The sequence below is a fragment of the Scyliorhinus canicula genome, chromosome 1 (assembly GCF_902713615.1).
Source record: "Scyliorhinus canicula chromosome 1, sScyCan1.1, whole genome shotgun sequence".
Taxonomy (NCBI): Eukaryota; Metazoa; Chordata; class Chondrichthyes; order Carcharhiniformes; family Scyliorhinidae; genus Scyliorhinus; species Scyliorhinus canicula.
Window position 1 is genome coordinate 94,276,368 of NC_052146.1, and position 24,499 is coordinate 94,300,866.

General features: G+C 49.6%; 1 protein-coding gene across 3 annotated transcripts in view; it reads right to left on the reverse strand.

The window, feature by feature from the left end:
* si:dkey-34d22.1 (discoidin, CUB and LCCL domain-containing protein 1) overlaps positions 1-24,499 on the reverse strand; it is a 217,039-nt gene that overhangs the window by 179,843 nt on the left and 12,697 nt on the right. For 2 of the 3 annotated variants that reach the window (XM_038795524.1, XM_038795503.1), the window contains exon 2: positions 363-587. In XM_038795524.1, the coding sequence (XP_038651452.1) occupies positions 363-587 (225 nt within the window). Of the gene's footprint in view, positions 1-362; positions 588-2,170; positions 2,200-24,499 lie in introns of those variants that run through there. The other variant, XM_038795513.1, reaches the window with a different exon arrangement.

A 24,499-nucleotide genomic window follows, 5' to 3' on the forward strand; every position in this document is an offset into this window, starting at 1 on the left:
CTGAATGGAACTGGTCTACCCCTGCCCTAACAGTACAGCAGCATGACATCAATGCAATTCAACAGAAGCCTGAAACCAACTGCAACGGTGCTCATTACTGACTGACATCACAGTGGATCACCTTTAATTCAGTAAAACATTGAAGCTTGCTAAAATGTAACTCATCTTGTCAATGGGACTGTTCTATGTACCATTAGAATTAGTATCCTAACCAAAAGCTCACACAGGCCACTGCAAACCTCTCTCTTTTAGTACTGTTCAGAATGGCTGTACGAGAAAGTATTTCTTGCTCCATTTTCTTAATTTACTTTGTTCTATTTATAAACTTGTTGACTAATTTACTCAGTCTATTAACCCCTTACCATAGCTGCTATTAGCAGATGATGAAGTATAAATTTTCAATGAATTGGATGAACAGTCCTCTGTGTACTCAATGTCCAAGTCACCAAGCCTCAGAATTATACTCTTCCCTGGTGCAACGCGCAGCTCCCATTTACAGAATGTGTGATTCGGGTAGGTGCCAGGGTAGTTCTTTGAAGTCAGAGTACCACTTTCAAGGCCAATGACTGTGTGCCCACATCCATCACCTGAATCAAGAGTGAAAAAGTGACAATAAATCTCCAGGTACAAGTCACAATTAGATGGGATGACATTTCTATTTTAGCTATTTAGTTTTATACTAGTTAACGGAGCAAACAACTTTGTTACAATAGCAAAGACTTTCACAAACTATATTAAAAATTTATTTTCAAACCAAAAAGAAAAACACACTGATGATGTCTCAAAATTAAGCAAAAACAAAAAAATGTTGGAAACACTCAGTAGGTTAGTCAGTGGGCGCGATTCTCCGCTCCCCACGCCGGGTGGGAGAATCGCGGGAGGGCCCCCCGACTAATTTCACGACCCCCTGGCGCCCCCCCCGCTCGGAAGAATCGCCGCTCGCCGTTTTTCACGGTGACCGGCGATTCTCCGACCCGGATGGGCCGAGCGGCCTGCCGTTCGCGACCGGTTCACGACGGCGGCAACCACACCTGGTCGCTGCCGTTGTGAAATCACCGTGAGATGCCCATTTTGGGGCTTGTAGGGGGCCTGGTGGGGAATGAGCACCACGACTGTGCTCGGGAGGGGACAGGCCCGCGATTGGTGCCCACCGATCGTCGGGCCGGCGTCTGAATCGGACGCACTATTTCCCCTCCGCTGCCCCATAAGATCAAGCCGCCACATCTTACGGGGCGGCTGAGGGGAAGACGGCCACTGCGCATGCGCGGGTTTGAGCTGTCAGCCGTCGTGACGTCAGCCGCGCATGCGCGGGTTGGAGTCGGCCAACCTGCGCAGCTGACGTCACATAGGCGCCGTGTCGCGTCACTCTCGGCGCGCCGCCTGGCGGCCGAGAGTTACGGAGCGCCGCTCCTAGCCCCGCCGGGAGGGGAGAATGTTAGGGGGCGAGGAGCGGCCTCCGAGGCCGTCGTGAAACTCGGCCGAGTTCACGACGGCCCTCCCGATTTTTCCCGGAAGCGGAGAATTCCGCCCGTTGTTCAGGCAGTTTGGAGTTGGCAGATGCTTTTGACGTAGAGTCAAGCAGAACACTTTGTAATGAGTGACTCCCGTCACACCTTAAGCTCACACAACAGTTTGGATTCATCAGAATGAACATACAACATAAAACCTACAGTGCAGGAGGCCATTCAGCCCATCGAGTCTGCACTGACCCACTTAAGCCCTCACTTCCACCCTATCCTGTATCCCAATAACCCTCCTAACCCTTTTGGTCACTGAGCGCAATTTAGCATGGCCAATCCACCTAACCTGCACATCTTTGGACTGTGGAAGGACACTGGAGCACCCGGAGGAAACCCACGCAGACACGGGGAGAACGTGCAGACTCCGCACAGAGGATGTCTCCATGGAGGTGGTGGAGGAGGGCCAGGAAATTCCAAGCACATAGGAGATGAGGTGCCAGTCACTATACTCCAGCCATCTGTCTAATATCGGCGTCATAGCTACCCTGACTTTACTGGTGAGAAATGTGTGAAGACACTACTGCACAGTAAGAAAGCCACAGAAAATACGTCCTGGCTCTTGGAACCAAATTAGCAATTTGAAAAAATATTCATCCATGGAATATGTAAGTCACTGGCTCGGCCAGCATTTCGTGCCTATCCCTAATTACCCATGAGAAGGTGGTGGTGAGATGTCTTCTTGAACTGCTTTGGTTCATTAAAGGACAACACTGGTCCATTATCAGTGACCATAAATGGTTATGACAGAACTCAATATTGTTGCAACAGGATGTTTCCAGGCAACAGTAAGGGACAACCCAGGTTGTGGTTCAGTGCTACATAATTTAGATGTCCTTCCCTGATAGGTTGGTGAGTATGTTAGAAACAGCTTTGATACATCATTATAGTCAACGTCCCATGGTGTTTGCTAAGAGAAAGCGATTATATTAAATCAACATCCAAATGGACAGCTGATGGAGTCTACGTGAATACAGTTGGACAGAAATTCAAATTTCACCTCAAACTGTCGACAGTTCAGGGCAATGATAGTTCTGTGCAGGTGACAGATGAGGCCCAAGCTAAATGTGGCACTGGAAGCAGTGGCCATGTTGGGGCAGGGGTGGACTTTGGTTAGATCCTAAGAAGCAAGGAGACAGCGGTAAAGCCATGAGCAGGACAACAAGGGGAAAACAGTTTGTAATAATTTTGTGGGAAGAGGAACACTTCTGCTTCATCCGACTCCACAAAAGAACAATTTTGAAAAAGATTTATGCTCTTTATTTAAAGGCGTCCACCAGTAATCTCATTTAACCATCTGATAGGCTGCTCAGGCCAAGCACGCCAAAAGGTGTGGCAAGGCAGCCTTAACCCATTTCAAGCAGCTTGGATTGGGGCTTGGTCCTTAACTGGCAAACCAGAATATCAGAAATAAAACTAGCTTCACCAGATCCCGATTCTTTTCTTGATGATTCATTATACTTCTAAAAAAATATGTAAACACCAAATCCTCAGAACTGCTTGAAATAATGACTACCAAATGGAAGAGGTCTCTTCATTGAAATTAGCGAAAGCACATTATGTGTTCAACATGATGTGCCACTCTGCCTGCCAGATGTGGTATGTGAGTTTGCACAGCATGTGCTATTGCTTCTCAATGGCATTACATAATGTCGTCCAAGTAATTATTACTCCAGGGTGTGCTCCAGAATGATTCTCCTTCCATAGATGGCCTTGTGATGTCAGAATGGTGCAGGTGATTCAGCAGACCCCATGACAATCCTATGCCTCCACTCAGCAGCGGCCTCACCCCACCTCAGCCACTGTCTCCATCCCTCCCGCAGCTCGGCAAGATGAGTCACCCTGTGCTTCAACTCTTAAAATTCACGCAAAACCCTCCAGAGCCTGCCCTCTGGTCTGATGCTCATTTGAGGTAATGATGTGACCGAGTGCTATGCTGTGATTTTTGTTGAACTTTCTGTTCCTAGGCATGTGGTGAGTCTGCACAAGAGGAGCTAATGCAAATGTTTAGCACATTCACACATATGCAGCACATTTACAGCTCAAAGGCATGCAGAGAAAGTGTGAGATTACAATTCTACAATCCTGGGGCAAATTTATCTCCTGTTCACAGCTCAAAGACATCCAGAGAATGTGTGTGATTATAATTCTACAATCCTGGGGCAGATGTATCGCCTCTTTGCATGTCATCCATGCTGCAAGCATCTTCTTAGCTGTTGATCTATGATCGCTTCTTTGCAAGGGAATCATAGATTAGGCTTAGTAAATCCCTCCAACCATCTGCACTCACATTTTCTTAAATTCAAAAGTATTCTGTGGTGTATTTTTGGAGCAGCATTTCAAACGTTTATATACACATTACCCGGTTGTAAAGTATCTTGCATAAAGCAAGTTTGGTTGGGAATTTTCTGAGTGCATTATATAATTATGTACACATACAATTAATTAGTTAGTCAGCTCCTGATTCTTTTCAATTGTCATATGTATAACTTAAAATTTTTTTTAAAAAAAAATTCTTTATTCTCCTTCTTTTTCACATTCTCTCCCAAATTTACACCCACCAACAATAAACAATAATCAGCAACAAATATGTCAATCCCCATATCAATAACAACAATCCCATCCTCCCACCAAACCCCAAACATTAGCCCGCATGTTCACATAAACAAATAACAAAAAGGAATCAGGAATAAACCATAGTCACCATCAACACACACCACCCCCCCAACTAATGTTCGATGTTATCCAGTTCTTGAAAGTGCATAATGAATAATGCCCATGAATTGTAGAACCCCTCCGTCCTTCCCCTTAGTTCCAACTTAACCTTCTCAAGAGTCAAGAATTCCAACAGGTCCCCCCCGCCACAGCATGGCACAGGGTGGAAAGGCTGCTCTCCAACCCATCAACATCTGCCTTCGGCGATCAACGAGGCGAAGGCTACAACATCTGCCTCTGCACCAGTTTCAACTCTGGCTGGTCCAACACCCCGAATATGGCCTCCCGGGGACCCGGGTCCAGTTTCATCTGCGGCACTTTAGAAATTACCCTAAAAACCTCCTTCCGGTAATCCTCTAGCTTTGGACAGGACCAAATCATATGAACGTAATTAGCGCCCCCCCCCCCCCCCCCGCAACGTTCACACACATCTTCTACTCCTTCAAAGAATTGGCTCCTCCTCGCCCTCGTGAGGTGTGCTCTGTTTACCACCTTCAGCTGTATCAGCCCCAACCTCGCGCACGAGGTGGAGGCATTCATTCTCCAGAGCACCTCACACCAGAACCCCTCCTCCATATCCTCTCCCAACTCTTCCTCCCACTTGCTTTGATCCCTTCCAGTGGTGCCTTCTGCTCTTCCAAAATAGCTGACACTACCCCCTTCTCCAGTCCCCCTGTCGTCAGCACCTCCTCCAGCAATGTGGAGGATGGCTCCTTTCTGGCAAAATCTCGCACCTGCATGTATCTAAACATTTCCCCCTGCTCCAGCCCATACTTTGCTTCCAGCTCCTTCAAGCCTGCAAATCGACCCCTAAGAAACAAATCTTTCAGTGTCTTAATCCCCCTCTCCTCATAATTTCCGAAAATTTCCATCCAACCTCCCTGGCTCAAATCTGTGGTTCCCCCAAATCGGCATTTCTCTTGACCCTGCCCCCAAGCTGAAGTGTTGGCGAAACTGCCATGAAGCTATTATTACCGGACTCCCTGAGTATTTCCCCGGGGCTATCAGGAGCGGCGCTGTTGCTAGTGCTTTCAATCCCGACCTCCTGCACAAACTCGCCTCCATTCTGACCCACTGGGAATCAACCCCTCTGACCCAGCTCCGTACCTTCTCCACATTCGCTGCCCAGTATAATACATCAGGTTCGGAAGACCCAAACCGCCTGCCTGCCTTCCCCTCTGTAGCAGCACCTTTCTAACTCTGGCTACCTTCCCTCCCCATATGAACGTCGTAACCCTTCCCTCAATCTCTCTGAAAAAAGCCTTTGGCAGGAAAATCGGCAGGCATTGAAAAATAAACAGAAATCGCGGCACCACTTTCATTTTAACCGCCTGAACCTGACCCGCCAGTGACAGAGGGAGACCATCCCACCTTGCCAGATCAGCTTTCACTCTCCACACCAAACTAGAAATGTTCTACCTGCGGAGCTACCCCCACTCCCGGGCAACCTGCACCCCCAGGTACCTAAAATCTGAGCTCCTTCACCTGAGGAAGGCATGATGTGGAGATGCCGGCGTTGAACTGGGGTGAGCACAGTAAGAAGTCTTACAACACCAGGTTAAAGTCCAACAGGTTTGTTTCAAACACGAGCTTTCGGAGCGCAGCTCCTTCCTCAGGTGAATGGCGAGGTATGTTCCAGAAACATTTATATAGACAAAGTCAGAGATGCTGGACAATGCTTGGAATGCGAGCATTTGCAGGTAATCAAATCATTACAGATCCGGACTTGTAAAATCCCACCAACTGTTCTGGCTTGAGACAATTCACACCTCTTTAACCTGTGATTATCCCTCTCCCTGGATCTGTAATGATTTGATTGGACTTTAACCTGGTGTTGTAAGACTTCTACCTGAGGAAGGAGCAGTGTTCCGAAAGCTAGTGATTGAAACAAACCTGTTGGACTTTAACCTGGTGCTGTAAGATTTCTTACTGTGCTCACCCCAGTCCAACGCTGGCATCTCCACAGCATGGAATATAAGAGTAGAGGTTATGATGGAGATGTATAAAAATCTCATTAGGTCATAGCTCGAGTACTGTGGGCATTTCTGGTCATCACACTATGGGAAGGATGTGGTTGCACTAGAATAGGTGCAGAGGAGTTTCACCAGGATGTTGCCTGGTGAAACATCCTGTCTCACTTTATTTTGGTGTACTATTTTGTTTTCATGTATCGTCACTGTTTTATTTTGGTGAGGGGCCTCCATGGCTGTAAGTGACACAGGCCTCTCTAGCCCTCTGAGAGACCTGTTCCTCCACTTTCTGTCTCAGTGTGTTGCACTGGGCATAGGCACCACCTGATGTAACATTCAGTCCCAGAGTCCAGAAGTCCAGGCTTCAATCCATAGTCCAGCATTGTCATTGTATGATCTCAGTTGAGGCAACTGTTGAGATGGTACAATTAACTCCAACACGCCTGGGCTAGGGAGGAGGAAATTTAGTCAGAATTTCTGCTCCTGATTGCTGACTGATAGTTCTTGCTGAACTGTGTGTGTGTGTGTATGTGTTAATATTTGGCAAGGACAGGATCAAACATGCGATGCTATTTGTGGTTGAATAGCATGATGACACACTGTCTCAGGGCTGAAGAACAGACAGGGAGGTGAGCTGCTGCAAGCTTGAAAGAAAGGAAAGAACATCAATTCTTCAATTAAGATATTTTGATTTGATTTCTTCAACTGCTCAGCAATCTAAGAGGGTTCCTGCTTTCTTCCACCTACATAAAATTGTCAACATTACATGTAAAACAAGCATTTTAAAATATTAATTAGATTGTGTGATATTGTACACATTACTGCCTGTAAATAATTTTTAATTTATTCGTTCATGGAATTTATAATTTTTTTCATGAGATATGGTCAATATTTATTACCCATTAAATATTACCCTCGAGACGATGGTGGTGAGCTGCCTTCTTGAACCGCTGCAGTCCATGTGGTGTAGGTACACTCAGTGGAAGTTCCACGATTTTGACCCAGTGACAGTGAAAGAAGTGATATACTCCAAAGTCAAGATGGTGTGACACTTGGATGGAGTTCCCATGCACATTGTCCTTCTTGGTGGTCGAGATCATGGATTTGGAAGGTGCTGTCAAGGGAGCCTTGGTGAGTTCCTGCAGTGCATCTTGTAGATGGTACATACGACTGCTTGTGGAAGGGGTGCAAATCAAGCAGGCTGCTTTGTCCGGGATGGTGTCAAGATCCTTGAATATTGTTGGAATGCACTCATCCAGGAAAATGGAAAGCATTCTATCCCACTCCTAACTTGTGCCTTGTGGATAGTGCACAGGCGTTGGTGGGTCAGTTACATGCCACAGAATTCCAAGCCCTCTGAACTGCTCTTTTAGCCATAGTATTTATATGGCTGATCCAGTTCAATTTCTGGTCAAAGGGTAACCTCCAGAATGTTAATAGGAGATGGCTCCTGAATGTGATGCTTGGTTAAATGCTGCCTTTACGCCAACGACAGTCACTTGAGTTCAACTCGTGTGCCCATGTTTGGACCAAGGTTGTAATCTCCTAACATTGAGGATGGAAATATTTGTGGAGCCTCCTCCTCCAGTTAGTTGTTGAATTTTTCACCACCATTCATTTGAAACAAAATTTTTTTTAAAATACCTAGTTCTATTTTTTCCAATTACGGAACAATTTAGCATGGCCAATCCACCCACCCTGCATATCTTTGGGTTGTGGGGGTGAGACCCATACAGACACAGGGAGAATGTGCAAACTCCACATGGACAGTGATCCGGGACCAGGGGCGAAATTCTCCGACCCCCAGCAGGGTCGGAGAACCGCCTGGGGGCGCCTAAAATCCCGCCCCCGCCGTGGCAGAGATTCTCCGCCACCCAGGAAGTGGCGGCGGCGGAATCTCGCCACTCCGATCGGAGAGGCCCCTGCGGTGATTCTCCGGCCCGGATGGGCCGAAGTCCTGCCGCTGGGAGGCCTCTCCCGCCACCGAGGTTTAAACCACCTCTGGAACAGCGGGCTCAGCGGCGCGAGCAGACCCCCGGGGTCCTGGGGAGGCGGGGGGCGATCGAACCCCGGGGGGTGCCCCCAGTGGCCTGGCCCGCGATCGGGGCCACTGCTCAGACTCCGGGCCAGTGCCTTGGCTGCACTATGTTCTTCCGCGACCGCCACGGCCTCTGCCATGGCGGAGGCGGAAGAGAACCCCACATCGCGCATGCGCCGACAGTGACGTCAGCGGCCAGCTGCCGCTGACGTCACTGCCGGCGCATGCGCGGACCGGCGAAAGCCTTCCGGCCAGCCCCGCTGCCGAGGGCGCAGGTTTTTTGTGCCGGTCTTCTGGTGGCAACCGCTCCGGCGCGGGGCTGGCCCCCAAAGGTGGGGAGAATTCCCCACCTTTGGGGAGGCGCGACCCCTGAGTGGTTGGCGCCACTCCCCTACTCCGGGACCCTCCGTCACGCTGGGTAGGGGAGAATGCCGCCCCAGGTTTGTACCCAGATCCTTGGCGCATGAGGCAGCAATGCTAACCATGGTGCTGCCCGTCCACCACTGTGCATGACTGGGTGTGGCAGAACTGCACAGCTTAGATCTGATCCACTGGTTGTGGGATCGCTTAGCTCTGTCTATTGCATGCTGCTTTCTCTGTTTGGCATGCAAGTAGACTGTGTTGTAGCTTCACCAGGTTGATGCCTCGTTTTTAGGTATATCTGGTGCAGACCCTGGCATGCTCTCTTGCACTCAACATTGAACAAGGGCTGGTCTCTGGTTTGGTGGTAATGATTAGTGGGGGATGTGCTGGAATAGGAGGTTACAGATGATTGTGGTTGAGTACAGTTCTCCTGATGCTGATGGCCCATATTACCTCATGGATGCACAGTTTTAGTTTCTAGATCTGTTTGAAATCTATCCACATTCCGCCTTGCAGAAAGGCCAGCATTTATTGTCAATCCCTAATTGCCTTTGAGAAGTTGGTGCTGAGCCGCCTTCTTGAACTGTGCAGTCTGTGTGGTGTAGGTAGATCCACAGTGATGATACGGAAGGAATTCCTGGAATTTTACCCAGTGGCAATGAAGAAATCATGATATTGTTCCAGATGAGGATGGTTTGTGACTTGGAGAACTTGTAGGTCGTGGTGTATCCATGCATCTCCAGGTGGTCCAGCCATTCAGTTACGCAGGCCTATTTCTCTGTTCACTAAATGCATTATGAAGTTCAAAATATGATGGGGGCAAGCAGTGTTGTCTATGTCCGAGTATTAGTTTTGAGTTGTGGCTACAGCTAGGCGGCGTAACTCAGTGTCACCCTCCTTTGTGAAACTAAGGCTCCTCATACATTGCTTCATTGGAAAGTTTTTTTTTCTTCTTTTAATATAAATTTAGAGTACCCAATTATTCTTTGTCCCAATTAAGGGGCAATTTAGTGCGGCCAATTCACCTACCCTGCACATCTTTGGGTTGTGAAGGTGAGACCCACGCAGACACGGGGAGAATGTACAAACTCCACATGGACTTAATTGTAAAGTTGATGTACAAGTGAGTATGGATATGCACTCTTGTGTAATGCTACCCTCCTCCAAAAACAGGAACCTGGGCATGGGCAACACTGCCTGTCGATGTTAAGACAACTGTGATCCTCAACGTGTGCAATGGGCTATCTCCAAGGAGACATCAGCAACATCTACTGGTTCACAGGCAAGAGATGTATCAGGATCTGATAGCCCATGAGGAATACCTACATCTCTTCCCAATAGAATCATGCACCGGTTACAGCACAGGAGAGGCCATTTGGCTCTTTGAGTTCATGCCAACTCTTTGCAAGAGCAATTTAGTTAGCTTCACTTCCTTGGCGGGCAAGGTTGCTTAATTTGGCAGGAGGACATAAAACAGTTTCCCAATGGCAGGATCAACTTTCACAACTATGTTCTCAGGAGGTCTAAGGCAGATTTAAGGTGGCGCAAACTATGCTGGGAAGCCTTTTTACATGCCTATTGCGAATGTATGCCAGAATTAATTTCCTCACCAGTGAGAAATTAGAATGTTGACATTTACGACTGCGCATAAGTTGTGTGTACCCGTCAAGGTTGTAGTGTTCCATGTTTAACGGTGAGTTGCTGCTGCATTGTCCGCTTTGGACCTACCCACACCGGACTCCTCCACGACACCCCCGAGGGAGGTAACCCTGCCGAAGGAGCCATATGATCTCGAGTGCGATGCTGAACCTGCGCTAGCCCAGCACTGCCACAAAAGAAAAAACAAATCGCAGAATTGTCTCCAAGTATTCCCATGACACCCCAGTCCTTGCACCCTTTTAAGGCTAAGTTTAGTCCCATACAAGATACAACACCTCTCCTCCCCCACAAACCATCCAATACACATTCCAATATCAGGACCAACACCCCAAGGGGCTGGTTTAGCTCACTCGGCTAAATCGCTGGCTTTTAAAGCAGACCAAGAAGGCCAGCAGCACGGTTCAATTCCCGTACCAGCCTCCCCGGACAGGCACCGGAATGTGGCGACTAGGGGCTTTTCACAGTAACTTCATTGAAGCCTACTCGTGACAATAAGCGATTTTCATTTTCAACAGGAGACGAGAAAATAAAAATGAGAACACCTCTTGGGAGGGACAACCCCACTGGACATACCACCTGCCACCAAATAAAGGGTATTCAGACCAGCCTCATAGGCAAGAGCTCCGACAGCAGTTAGAACATAGAACATAGAGCAGTACAGCACAGAACAGGCCCTTCGGCCCTCGATGTTGTGCCGAGCAATGATCACCCTACTCAAACCCACGTATCCACCCTATACCCGTAACCCGACAACCCCCCCCCCAACCTTACTTTTTAGGACACTACGGGCAATTTAGCATGGCCAATCCACCTAACCCGCACTTCTTTGGACTGTGAGGAAACCGGAGCACCCGGAGGAAACCCACGCACACACGGGGAGGACGTGCAGACTCCGCACAGACAGTGACCCAGCCGGGAACTGAACCTGGGACCCTGGAGCTGTGAAGCATTTATGCTGACCACCATGCTACCGTGCTGCCCCCGTTAAAACAGAAGGAGACCCACATCGGGAGAAACGACGACTCCCCTAAAGACAAGTCCAAGAAACCCCAGTCCTGAACAGCAGGGTTTTTCAAACTGCAGGTCATGGCCGTTGGGTGGGTCGTGGAGGGTTCAGCTGCAGCGTTCCTGATTGCGGGAAAAGCGCTCAACAGCCATAACCGGCTTTTAAATTAAGAATGCCGGGCGTGACCAGTTTTTAAATAGAACAATGCAGTCTTCCAGCCAGAGGTGGCGGCAGAGAGTAGGTTACCGGCCGAGCATGTGCACTGACATCACATGCCCTGTACATCCATGATTTTGCCGCAAAATCACAAAGAGATTCATTCATTTTCTATTTGTGAGCAAGCAAGGGCACAGGACTGTGAAGAACTGAAGATGGATCATTTTATTTTTAATTTTAAAAAAAATTTAGAGTACCGACTTCTTTTTTTCCAATTAAGGAGCAATTTAGTGTGGCCAATCCACCTACCCTGCACGTTTTTGGGTTGTGGGGGTGAGATCCACACAAACACAGGAAGAATGTGCAAACACCAGACAGACAGTGACCTGCGGCCAGGATCAAACCCAGGTCCTCAGGGCCGTGAGGCAGCAGTGCTAACTACTGTGCCACAGTGCCGCCCCAAGATGGATCATTTTAAACAAAGAAAAAACTGAAATTGTAAACAACAGTATAAAGATGATTTTTTGAGGTATGGCTTTGTTAACTGTGTCAATGCAAATCAGGATGCAAAGCCATTGGGCGCGATTCTCCGCTCCCCACGCCGGGTGGGAAATCGCAGGAGGGCCGCTCGACTAATTTCACAACCCCCTGGCGCCACCCGCGATTCTCCCACCCCCCGCTTGCCGTTTTTCACGGCGACCGGCGATTCTCCGACCGGGATGGGCCGAGCAGCCTGTCGTTCGCGACTGTTTCACGACGGCGGCAACCACACCTGGTCGTTGCTGTCGTGAAACCACCGTGAGATGCCCGTTTTGAGGCTTGTGGGGGGCCTGGTGGGGAATGAGCACCATGACTGTGCTCGGGAGGGGACAGGCCCGCGATCGGTGCCCCCCGATCGTCGGGCCGGCGTCTGAATCGGACGCATTATTTCCCCTCCGCCGCCCCGCAAGATCAAGACGCCACGTCTTGCGGGGCGGCTGAGGGGAAAGACGGCCACCGCGCATGCGCGGGTTCGAGCTGTCAGCCGTCGTGACGTCAGCCGCGCAGCACGGGTTCGAGCCGACCAACCTGCGCATGCGCGGCTGACGTCACATAGGAGCCGCCGTCACGTCATTCGCGGCGCGCCGCCTTGACGCAAGCGCCGCTCCTCGCCCCCTGAGTGGGGGTGAATTCGGTGAGAGGAGCGGGCTCCGAGGCCGTCGTGAAACTCGGCCGAGTTCACGTCGGCCTTCACGATTTTTCCCGGGAGCGGAGAATCGCGCCCATTGTGTGTCACATACAGGGAACTACTGGCAAATGAAAGTTTAAAACACTCAAAACTTCAAAGGCATGGCGAGCTTGATTTGTTTTCAAAGGACGCAGTAAAATCTTAAAACAACATTTAAAATCCTTAACAGAACCTGTCACATTAAAGGTAAGCAAAAATGGTGTGTCACAAAGGTTGGCCGGCGTGGGCCGTGAAGGTCGGCCGGTTGCTAAGAGTGGGTCCCGGGAAAAAGTTGAAAACACAGCTCAACAGTATAATACACAGTCTGCCTGAAGAAGGAAACGGCGCAGCCCCCAAAAACTCAGACTATGGCGGCACACGGTTGCACAGTGGTTAGCACTATTGTTTCACAGCACCAGGGTCCCAGGTTCGATTCCTGGCTTGGGTCACTGTCTGTGCGGAGTCTGCACGTTCTCCCTATGTCTGCGTGGGTTTCCTCCGGGTGCTCCAGTTTCCTCCCACAAGTCCCGAAAGATGTGCCATTAGGGTGCACAATGGAGTAAGTGGTCACACACAAGGCAGCTCCTGCCCAAGGTTGCAGAAAAGAGTTCTTTTTTAAGCAATACGGGGTGGAATTTTGATGAAAAGGCGTAGGTGAATGTTGGACGAATACTTTCCCCCAGGAATGGTATGTTTCTTGGTTACCAGACCCGCAGAAACAGTGAAATAATTTGGCTGAAGCTACAGCAGAGACAAAAGCCTCTTCCAGCATGCAGGCGGGGGAAGGGCGAGCTTAAAGGCCTCAAGCTGACTTGAGGGCCTTTATGAAAGCTGAATTCTAGCAGCAGAGGGAACAACTGTGAAAAGATCTCACCAAGGCCATTGAAGAAGCGGTGACGGCTGACCTCCGGTGACGGTGGGCGGGAGGCAGCCGCGCGTTGAAGGGCTCCTGTTCGGGAACGGCATTGTCGGGGATTGACACCCGGTCCTAGGGGCAGCGAAGGCGGTGAAGGCCAGGAGAAAGTACAGGGAAGGGATATGTCGAGGTCCAGTAAGAAAACGGCTGTGAAAACAGCTGAAAGTTCGTTGGGGAATAGAAAGGACCCCGCGGGGCCACCAAGGAAAATGGAGGCTGGAGCATCAGGGGAGGCCACATTGCTTACGGCTGAAGAAATAACTAAGGTAATGGCTGTGGAATTTGAAAGGCAGTTTACAAAATACATGGAGACAATGAGGAAGGAGGACGGTGTGGACTCTATGGTGACCATGGGCGGTCCTGGACTCCTTTTATCTTTTTCTCCTTTGCTTTTTGTTTCCACCGTGGGAGGGTTTGTTTTATTGGCTGCATGTATTGACAGGTGGGTCGTTGTTTGTGGTGGTGGGAGGATGGGATCATTGTTATTGTTAAGGGGGTTGATTTTGTATTTGTTACCGTTTACTGTTTGTGGGTGGGGTGGAAATATTGGAGGAAAATGTGAAAATGGAGAATAAAAACATTTATAAAAAAATAAAATAAAAAGATGTGCCATTAGGTAATTTGGACATTCTGAATTCTCCCTCTGTGTACCCGAACAGGCGCCTGAATGTGGCGACTAGGGGCTTTTCACTTCATTGCATTGTTAATGTAAGCATATGTGCAACAATAAAAGGATTATCATCAAACCTTCCTTGAACATAACGAGGACAAATCGAACTTTAACACCTGCACTCCCCCCCATCCCCTGCTCCATTTTAGCTCTGCTCATCCTCCCTCCAGAATAGATTAGGATAAAGAAACTGTACAAATCCCAAAATCAATATTCAGCCTAACTAATGGTGCATGACCTCACACCCGAGATATTTACCTCCCTGCAACTGAATAAATTGACAATATTAACTGACAACAGCATGACTATCGGGGAGTAAAGTCCAGTATAACAACTGAAAAACTAAGCAGTCATCAGAACTAAGGCCACTCTACTGGCACATGAAGAATATCCAGAATAAAACAAGAACTGAAACGCAGAGCACTCTTCAGGATCTTCCAAGGATTCCAATGATTTAATTCATTCCAACATGCCGACGCGACCGAGCCCAGGTGGTCAACTACGTAGGCTTCAGCATCGGAGGACGACCTGGCCAGCTCAGGCAATGCCAACCCCTCTCGACCGACACCAGGAACAGGACAACACAGAACCAGAGGCTGGAAGGCCAACCGAACCACAGGCCTCCGAGGCAGGATTAATTGTGCCCCATCGAATTTGAGCTGCCCAGCCTCCAGATCGAGATTCCGGAGACATGGAAGCCAGTTCTCAAACTCAGCTGGGAACATCTCCACCACCTCACTGGAGACATCAGGCATGACTGGGCGCCTCACTGGCTCCCCTTCATCCTCACCCAAATCCCTCAGAATGGACGACAGGTCATGAAACAGGATCTCAACCGCCTCCCACCAGAGACAGCACTCTCTCTGCGACAGGAACCTTCTCGTGCTCTGCCACCGCCTCGCAACTCTTGAAATTGGGATTTAACGTCCTGTACCGCAGGGCCAAGTCTATCGGATGGATCTCTTCATCTTTAGCAAACATTATCTGTTGGTGCACACCGTATCATCAGGGTGGGAAACCTTTCAGAGGTAGCTGGGCCACCAAAGACAAGGCCCCAATCCAACTGCCTACAGCCGCCATCAGTAAATGAGGATCAAAGCCTATTGAGTCTCGACTCAAAAGTGCTGACGCGTTGACGGACAAATCTTGGTACACGGTAAAAGTCATGTGAACAGAAAAAATACATAAAAGAGATGAGCACAAGGATAAAAGTAAAGATTGAAAGATGAACAGAACTGGAGCTCACAAAAATGCAGCCACTCCTGCACTCACATCATGTGACCCCATGAAATACAATTGAAGTGTAAAGTAGGGAATATGGCAGCCAACTCGCATGTGGCAAGGTCCCACAAACAGCAAAGTGATCATTTAATCTGTTTTTTAGTGATGTAGCGGAGAGATAAATATTGGCCAAGGTGGGCCGAACTCCTCCGAGCTTCCTTTGAAATAATAATAAGGATTTTTTATGTGCACCTGAGACAGCAGGCTGGGTTTCAGTTTAACATCTCATTGGAAAGATGCAAGTGACTTGCGAGGTAGAACCCTATTGAGCTTCAAGTAAGGACCTAAAAAGGGCCCTCTCAGCTGTAGACTGCAGTGTCTTAACAGGGGATGCAGCAGTTAGGCCTGACTGGCTGTGTGGAATCATCACTTAGTCACTGGAGGAGAGTGTCCGTCAGGGGCACAGACAGGTTGCCATCCTGAGAGAGTTCAGTTGGTTCCTCGTCCTTGGAGAAAATGTCACTCTGCACAAGAACAGGGCAGAAGATTTATGCAAGGGCCTGGAAACCCCTTTCAACGGAGATTCCCAAAGCCATCTGAGCTTCCATGCCAGCAGTTTGTGGTTTCAGATCATTCTCTCCTTCGCCTTAAGGCACTTCAGCCACTTTCAGCTACCCAACTGAACTTGCACAGGCCAGAAGCAAAGCTGGAAGCTTCTGATTCCTAAGCTTTGCCTGCTAACAGAATTCACAAAGCTATTGGGCTCACCCATAGTTCAAATCCTTTGCTACCAGTATCTGTTTGTTTGTTTAAACAAGGAATATGTTGATTTCATCACAAGCAGCATCTGACCCAGAGTTGGACTAATTGCAGCATCTGTCCCAGAATTGGACTAACTGGATTTGAATTTTAATTAATTTCCCCTTTATTGCTAAAAGTGGAAGAGTTTGAGTTACTGTAAATGCGGGGGAACGTTTGGGTTAAGATGTTTCCGAGCACCATACAATTCTTCCATTTACAGCTTAGTTCTGAGGACCCTTGTTGAAAGAATAATACACACTGTGATATTGGCTTGCCAAATGGAAAGGAACACTGGGCTGCTTGTTAAACTGGGGAAACATAGTGAATTACTAATCAGTGTAAATACAGCGTTACTTACTGTGTTTAATCAATAGGCAGATAGCACTGCTTTACTATGCTCAATAAATCTTTGAAATTGGCAGGACAAGGTGAGTGAGATCCTGGGTTTTATTAATAGAGGCGCGGAGTACAAAGGCATGGATATGGTGGTAAATATTTATAAATCACTGGTCAGGCCACCGCTGGAGTACTGTACATAATTCTTGCTATCGCACTTCAGAAAGGATATCAAAAGCTTTGAGCGAGTTCAGAGGAGGTTTATTAGAGTGACACTAAAACAAGTTATCTGGAGAGCTTGGAGAAGCTGCGATTATTTTCCTTTCCTAATAGCAGAGAAGGTTGGTATGAAATTTAATAGAGGCGTTCAAAATTATGAAGAGACTTGGCAGAGTAAATAAAAACCTGTTTTTGTTGGCAAGGAGGGTGATAGTCAATGGACACAGTTTAAAGGTAATTGGTAAAATAAACCAGAGGGAAGATGAGGAAAACATTATCCACCCAGTGAGTTGTTATGACGTGGAACTCCCTGCTGAAAGGCTGGTGGGAACAGATTAACTTTGAAGAAAAAACTTAATATATCCTGGAAAAGGAGAAATATTCAATGCTTGGGGGAAAAAGCAAGGGAAGGAAACTAATTGTCGCTCTTTCAAAGAGCTACCAGAGATACCATGGACCGAATGGCCTCCCTCTGTGCACCATAATACTCGGGTCATATTTTATTGTCAGATAACTTGAAAATCCTGTTTTCAAATATTCCGGACTTGCAAAGGATTCTCACTTCTCTTTTGTTTAAGATGGAACATGATTGACCTTTTGTTTATGGGACTGATTCGCAACAGAAGTCACTCGCAGGTTAACTTTTAACACTGCTATCTCCCTTTATTCAATAGTAACGGATAGGGGCACTATCCTGTCACACACTAATTCTTCAGTCTGCATTTCCACCGTGTGTAGCTCCGTGAATCATTCCAAGGACACGTGCCTAGCACAAAGGAAAATGGTTGCGGTTGTTGGAAGTCAGTCATCTCAGCTCCAGGCATCACTGCAGGAGTTCCTCAGAAGCATGTCCTAGGTAATCATCTTCAGCTGCTTCAGCAATGACCTTCCTTCCACCATGTGGTCAGAAGTGAGGATGTTCACTGGCGATTGCACAATGTTCAGCACCATTCACAACTCCTCAGTAGTCCACGTTCAAACGCAACAAGACCTGAACAATATTGAGGCTAAAGTTGACAAGTGGAATGCGACATTCGCACCACACAATTGCCAGACAATGAACATCTCCAACCAGAGAGAATCTAACCATCGCCCCATGACATTCAATGGCATTACCTTCACTGAATCCTCCGCTACCAACATCCTGGGAATTAGCATTGACCAGAAACTCATCTGGATTAGCCATATAAATAGTGTGGCTACAAGCGCAGGTCAGAGACGAGGAATCCTGCATTGAGTAACTCACCTCCTGATTCCTCAAACCCTCTCCACCATCTACAGGGCACAAGTCAGGAGCGTGATAGAATATTCCCCACTAGTCTGGATATGTGCAGCTCCAACAACAGCTCAACGCCATCCAGGACAAAGCTGCCTGCTTGATTGACACACCTTCCACATTCACCCCCTTCACCACCAACATACAGTTGCAGCAGTGTGTACCATCTACAAGATGTACTGCAGGAACTCACTAAAGCTCCTCCAACAGCGCTTTCCAAACGCACGACCTCTACCATCTAGAAGGACAAGAGCAGCAGAAACCTGGGAACATCGCCACCTGGAGGTTCCCCTCCAAGTCACTCACCATCCTGACTTGGAAATATATCAACGTTCCTTCACTGTTGCTGGGGCATCATCCTGGAACTCTCTCCCTAACAGCACTGTGGATGCAGTTACACCATAGGGACTGTAGCGGTTCAAGAAGGAAACTCACCACCACCTTCTCAAGGGTAATTAGGAAATGGGCAATAATGCCCACTTTCCTTTAAGAAATTTTAAAAAACCAGTAATTTTACTCTTCAGATTTTATTCAGACTATTAACATTACTGATTGCTGCCTGAGCTTTGATAATGAATTTGTACAAAACTCCACCTACATAAAACAAATGATACAATTGCTGCCCAGATATCTGAGGCAATTGGAACAGTTTTGGACTTTACAGTTCTGATGAGCGTTTTTGAAATATGGTAAAAGAAAACTGCACAGAACTCCAGCAGCCTGCCTGTGCCATTACTAATCGTGAGTCAGAAAATGTGACAAGGAAAGTATGACAGGGAATCCCATAACAGGAAGCAAGTGAGTGCCATGTGTGAGATTTTATTACATTGCAGATAAAATATCACTGCAATAGTTTGTGATATAATAAGAACAAAGAAAAGTACAGCACAGGAACAGGCCCTTCGGCCCTCCAAGCCTGCGCCAACGATGCCACCCGTCTAAATTAAAATCTTCTACACATCCGGGTCCGTATCCCTCTATTCCCATCCTATTCATGCATTTGTCAAGATGCCCCTTAAACCTCACTATCATCCCTGCTTCCACCACCTCCTCCGGCAGTGAGTTCCAGGCACCCTCTGTGTAAAAAAACTTACCTCGTACATCTTCTCTAAACCTTGCCCCTCGCACCTTAAACCTATGTCTCCCAGTAATTGACCCCTCTATCCTGGGAAAAAGTCTCTGACCATCCACTCTGTCTATGCCCCTCATTATTTTGTAGACCTCTATCAGGTTGCCCCTCAACCTCCGCCGTTCCAGTGAGAACAAACCAAGTTTATTCAACCTCTCCTCAAAGCTAATGCCTTCCATACCAGGCAACATCCTGGTAAATCTCTTCTGCACCTTTTCTAAAGCGTCCACATCCTTCTGGTAGTGTGGCGACCAGAATTGAACACTATACTCCAAGTGTGGCCGAACTAACGTTCTACACAGCTGCAACATGACGTGCCAATTTTTATACTCAATGCCCTGGCCAATGAAGGCAAGCATGCCATATGCCTTCTTGACTACTTTCTCCACCTGTGTTGCCCCTTTCAGTGACCTGTGGACCTATACACCAAGTTCTCTCTGTCAATACTCTTGAGGGTTCTACCATTCACTGTATATTCCCTACCTGGATTAGACTTTCCAAAATGCAGCACCTCACATTTGTCCGGATTAAACTCCATCTGCCATCTCGCCGCCCATGTCTCCAAACCATCTAAATCCTATTGTATCCTCCAACAGTCCTCATCGCTATCGGCAATTCCACCAAACTTTGTGTCGTCCGCAAACTTCCTAATCAGACCAGTTACATTTTCCTCCAAATCATTTATATAAACTACGAACAGCAAAGGTCCCAGCCCTGATCCCTGCGGAACACCACTAGTCACAGCCCTCCAATCACAAAAGCACCTTTCCATTGCTGTTCTCTGCCTTCTATGACCTAGCCAGTTCTGTATCCATCTTGCCAGATCGTCTCTGATCCCGTGTGACTTCACCTTTTGTACCAGTCTGCCATGAGGGACCATGTCAAAGGCCTTACTGAAGTCCATATAGACAACATCCACTGCCCTACCTGCACCAATCATCTTTGTGACCGCCTCGAAAAACTCTATCAAGTTAGTGAGAACGACCTCTTCTTCACAAAACTGTGCTGCCTCTCGTTAATACGACCACTTGCTTCCAAATGGGAGTAGATCCTGTCTTGAAGAATTCCCTCCAACCCTTCCTCTGGCTACCCTCTTGCTTTTTACGTACATGGAAAACCCTTGGGATTTTCCTTAACCCTATTTGCCAATGACTTTTCGTGACCCCTTTTAGCCCTCCTGACTCCTTTCTTAAGTTCCTTCCTACTTTCCTTATATTCTACACAGGCTTTGTCTGTTCCCAGCCTTCTAGCCTTGACAAATGCCTCCTTTTTCTTTTTTTTGTTTTATAAATTTAGAGTACCCAATTCATTTTTTCCAGTTAAGGGGCAACTTAGTGCAGCCAATCCACCTAGCCTGCACATCTTTGGGTTGTGGGGGCGAAACCCATGCAAACACGGGGAGAATGTGCAAACTCCACACAGACAGTGACCCAGAGCCGGGATTCGAACCTGGGACATCGGCGCCATGAGGCAGCAGGGCTAACCCACTGCGCCACCGTGCTGCCCTTCCTTTTTATTTTTGACGAGGCCTACAATATCTCTCGTTATCCAAGGATCGCAAAATTTGCCATATTTATCCTTCTTCCTCACAGGAACATGCCGGTCCTGAATTCCTTTCAACTGATATTTGAAAGCCTCCCACATGTTAGATGTTGATTTACTCTCAAACATCCGCACCCAATCTATGTCCTTCAGTTCCCGCCTAATATTGTTATAATGAGCCTTCCCCCAATTTAGCACAATCACCCTAGGACCACTCTTATCCTTGTCCACCAGCACTTTCAAACTTACTGAATTGAGGTCACTGTTCCCGAAAAGCTCCCCTACTGAAACTTCTACCACCTGGCCGGGCTCATTCCCGAATACCAGGTCCAGTACAGTCCCTTCCCTAGTTGGACAATCAACATATTGTTTTAAGAAGCCCTCCTGGATGCTTCTTACAAACTCTGCCCCATCCAAGTCCCTAGCACTAAATGACTCCCAATCAATATTGGGGAAGTTAAAGTCCCCCATCACAACAACCCTGTTGCTTTTACTCATTTCCAAAATCTGTCTACCTATCTGCTCCTCTATCTCCCACTGGCTGTTGGGAAGCCTTTAGTAAACCCCCAACATTGTGACTGCACCTTTCTTATTCCTGATCTCTACCCACTGAGGTGTCCTCCCACAGTACAGCTGTGATATTCTCCCTAACCAGTAACGCAACTATATAAAATGACAAAAGTTTAATAAAATATCTACTTTTTAAAACATAGTAAATCATCCCAAGGCACTTCACAGGACCATTAAGAAAATTTGGCACTGAGCCACAAAAGGAGAAATTGGGACCGGTCAAACGTGATCATAGAGGTAGATTTTGAGGAGCATGTTAAAGGAGAAAAGAGAGGTAGAAGGCCAGAGAGATTTGGAGAGCAAATTCTGGAGCTCAGGACCTCACCAGCTGAAGGCCCAGCCGCCAGTGGTGGAGCAATTAAAATCAGGGATGTTCATGAGGCCAGATCCGGAGGAGAGCAGAGATATAGGAACCAATGTCCCGGGGGGGTGCTTTTGCTAACACTGTTGGGGAGGTTTTAAACTAATGTGGCAGGGGGATGGGAACGGGGGCGAAATTCTCCGACCCCACGCAGGGTCGGAGAATCGGCCAGCAGCGGCGTTATTCCCGCTCCCGCAGGGTTTTTAAATCTCTGACCGGCCAAAAACCGGCGCTGTGCCGGATTTCATTTTTTTTTTAGTTTCCACAAATCTCCGGCCCGGATGGGCCGAAGTCCCGCCGACGTGGCCACGGGTCACGAAAATCACAGTTGCTTTAAAACGGCGTCAACCATTGATTTTTTTTTTCTTATAAATTTAGAGTACCCAATTATTTTTTCCAATTAAGGGGCAATTTAGCGTGGCCAATCCGCCTACCCTGCACATCTTTGGGTTGTGGGGGTGAAACCCACGCAGACACGGGGAGAATGTGCAAACTCCACACGGACAGTGACCCAGGGCCGGGATTCGAACCCAGGTCCTCAGCGCCGTAGGCAGCAATGCTAACCACTGTGCCACCGTGCTGCCCGCGTTAACCATTGATGATGGTTGACGCCGTTCAGTGTCGGGGGGTGGGTTGCGGCATCGGGGGGGGGTGGGTTGCGGCATCGGGGGGGGTGGGTTGCGGCATCGGGGGGGGGTTGCGGCATCGGGGAGGGGGGGTTGCATCATCGGGGGGGGTTGCGGCATCGGGGGGGGTGGGTTGCGGCATCGGGGGGTGGGTTGCGGCATCGGGGGGGGTGGGTTGCGGCATCAGGGGGGGGGTGCGGCATCGGGGGGGGGGGGGTTGCGGCATCGGGGGGGTGGGGTGGGTTGCAGCATCGGGGGGTGGGTTGCGGCATCGGGGGGTGGGTTGCGGCATCGGGGGGGTTGCGGCATCGGAGGGGGGCATCGGGGGGGGTTGCGGCATCGGGGGGAGGGTTGCGGCATCGGGGGGGTTGCGGCATCGGGGGGGCATCGGGGGGGGGGTTGCGGCATCGGGGGGGGGGGTTGCGGCATCGGGGGGGTGTTGCGGCATCGGGGGGGGTTGCAGCATCGGGGGGGGTTGCGGCATCGGGGGGGGTTTGGGGGCAGCGGCGTGCAGAGAGGGGGGGGTGACGGATGCCCGGGGCCAACGCACCGTCGCCCCCCCCTCTATACGCTGCTGCCCCCTACCCCAACCACCCCCCCTACCTCCTTCCCCACCGTTGAGGGGGGGGACCCGGCGTTGAGGGGGGGGGACCCGGCGTTGAGAGGGGGGGGGACCCGGCATTGGGGGGGGGGGGGGTACCCGGCGTTGAGAGGGGGGGGACCCGGCGTTTGGGAGGGGGGGGACCCGGCGTTGAGAGGGGGGGACCCGGCGTTGAGAGGGGGGGGGTTGCGGCGATGAGGGGGGGTTTGCGGCGCTGAGGGTGGGGGGTTGCGGCGTTGCGAGAGATGTGGGGGCGGCGTTGGAGGGGGGTAGGGGTGGAGGGGAGGGGGGTAGGGGTGGTGGGGAGGGGGGTGCGGCATTGGAGGGGGGTAGGGGTGGTGGGGAGGGAGGTAGGGGTGGTGAGGGGGGGTGGTTGGGGTAGGGGGCAGTGGCGTGCAGAGGGGGGGGCGATGGTGCGTTGGCCCCGGGCATCCGTCCGCCCCCCCTCTCTGCACGCCGCCGCCCCCAAACCCCCCCCCCCCCATGCCGCAACCCCCCCATGTCGCAACCCCCCCGATGCCGTAACCCCCCCGATGCCGCAACCCCCCCACGATGCCGCAACCCCCCCCCCGATGCCGCAACCCCCCCCGATGCCGCAACCCCCCCGATGACCGCAACCCCCCCGATGCCGCAACCCCCCCCCGATGCCGCAACCCCCCCCGATTGCCGCAACCCCCCCCATGCCGCAACCCCCCCCCCGATTGCCGCACCCCCCCCGATGCCGCAACCCCCCCCCGATGCCGCAACCCCCCCCGATGCCGCAAACCCCCCCCCCCGATGCCGCAACCCCCCCCCGATGCCGCAAACCCCCCCCGATGCCGCAACCCCCCCCCGATGCCGCAACCCCCCCCCCCCCCAAACGCCGGGCTGTCTCTCTCCTCCTCCTCCTCCAAAAAACGCCGTGTCTCACCACTTCCGCAGCTGGTGAAACTGACGCGTATCGCGTCAGTCAGCTGCTGGCCCCTCCGGGAACGGAGAATCGCCGCCTAAAAGAAGGCCCCGACGCCGGAGTCATCTACACCAATTCTGCTCGCCGGAAATCGGCGTTACGACGGTCTGCAGAGAATTTCGCCCCAGATTAGGAAATTAGAGGTCAGTAAAGAAGCAGCAACTAAAGCCAGTAAGGTATTAGATAATAAACTCATTGTGACTAAGGGGAAGAGTAGACAGGGAAGAACGCAAAGGGACAGGCGGTCTGAGGTGCATTTGTTTTAATGCAAAAAGTGTAGCAGGTAAGGCAGATGAATTTAGGGCTTGTATTAGTACCTGGGAATATGATGTTATTGGTATTACTGAGACTTAGTTGAGGAAAGGGCAAGATTGGCAACTAAATATCCCAGGGTATAGATGCTTCAGGAGGGATAGAGAGGGAGGTGAAAGGGGTGGAGGAGTTGCATTAGTGGTCAGAGATGATATCACAGCTGTGATTAAGGAGGGCACGATGGAGGATTCGAGCACTGAGGCAATATGGGCAGAGCTAAGAAATAGGAAGGGTGCAGTAACATTGTTGGGACTTTACTACAGGCCTCCCAAAAGCGAGCGTGAAGTAGAGGTACAAATATGTAGACAAATTATAGAAAAATGTAGGAGCAATAGGGAG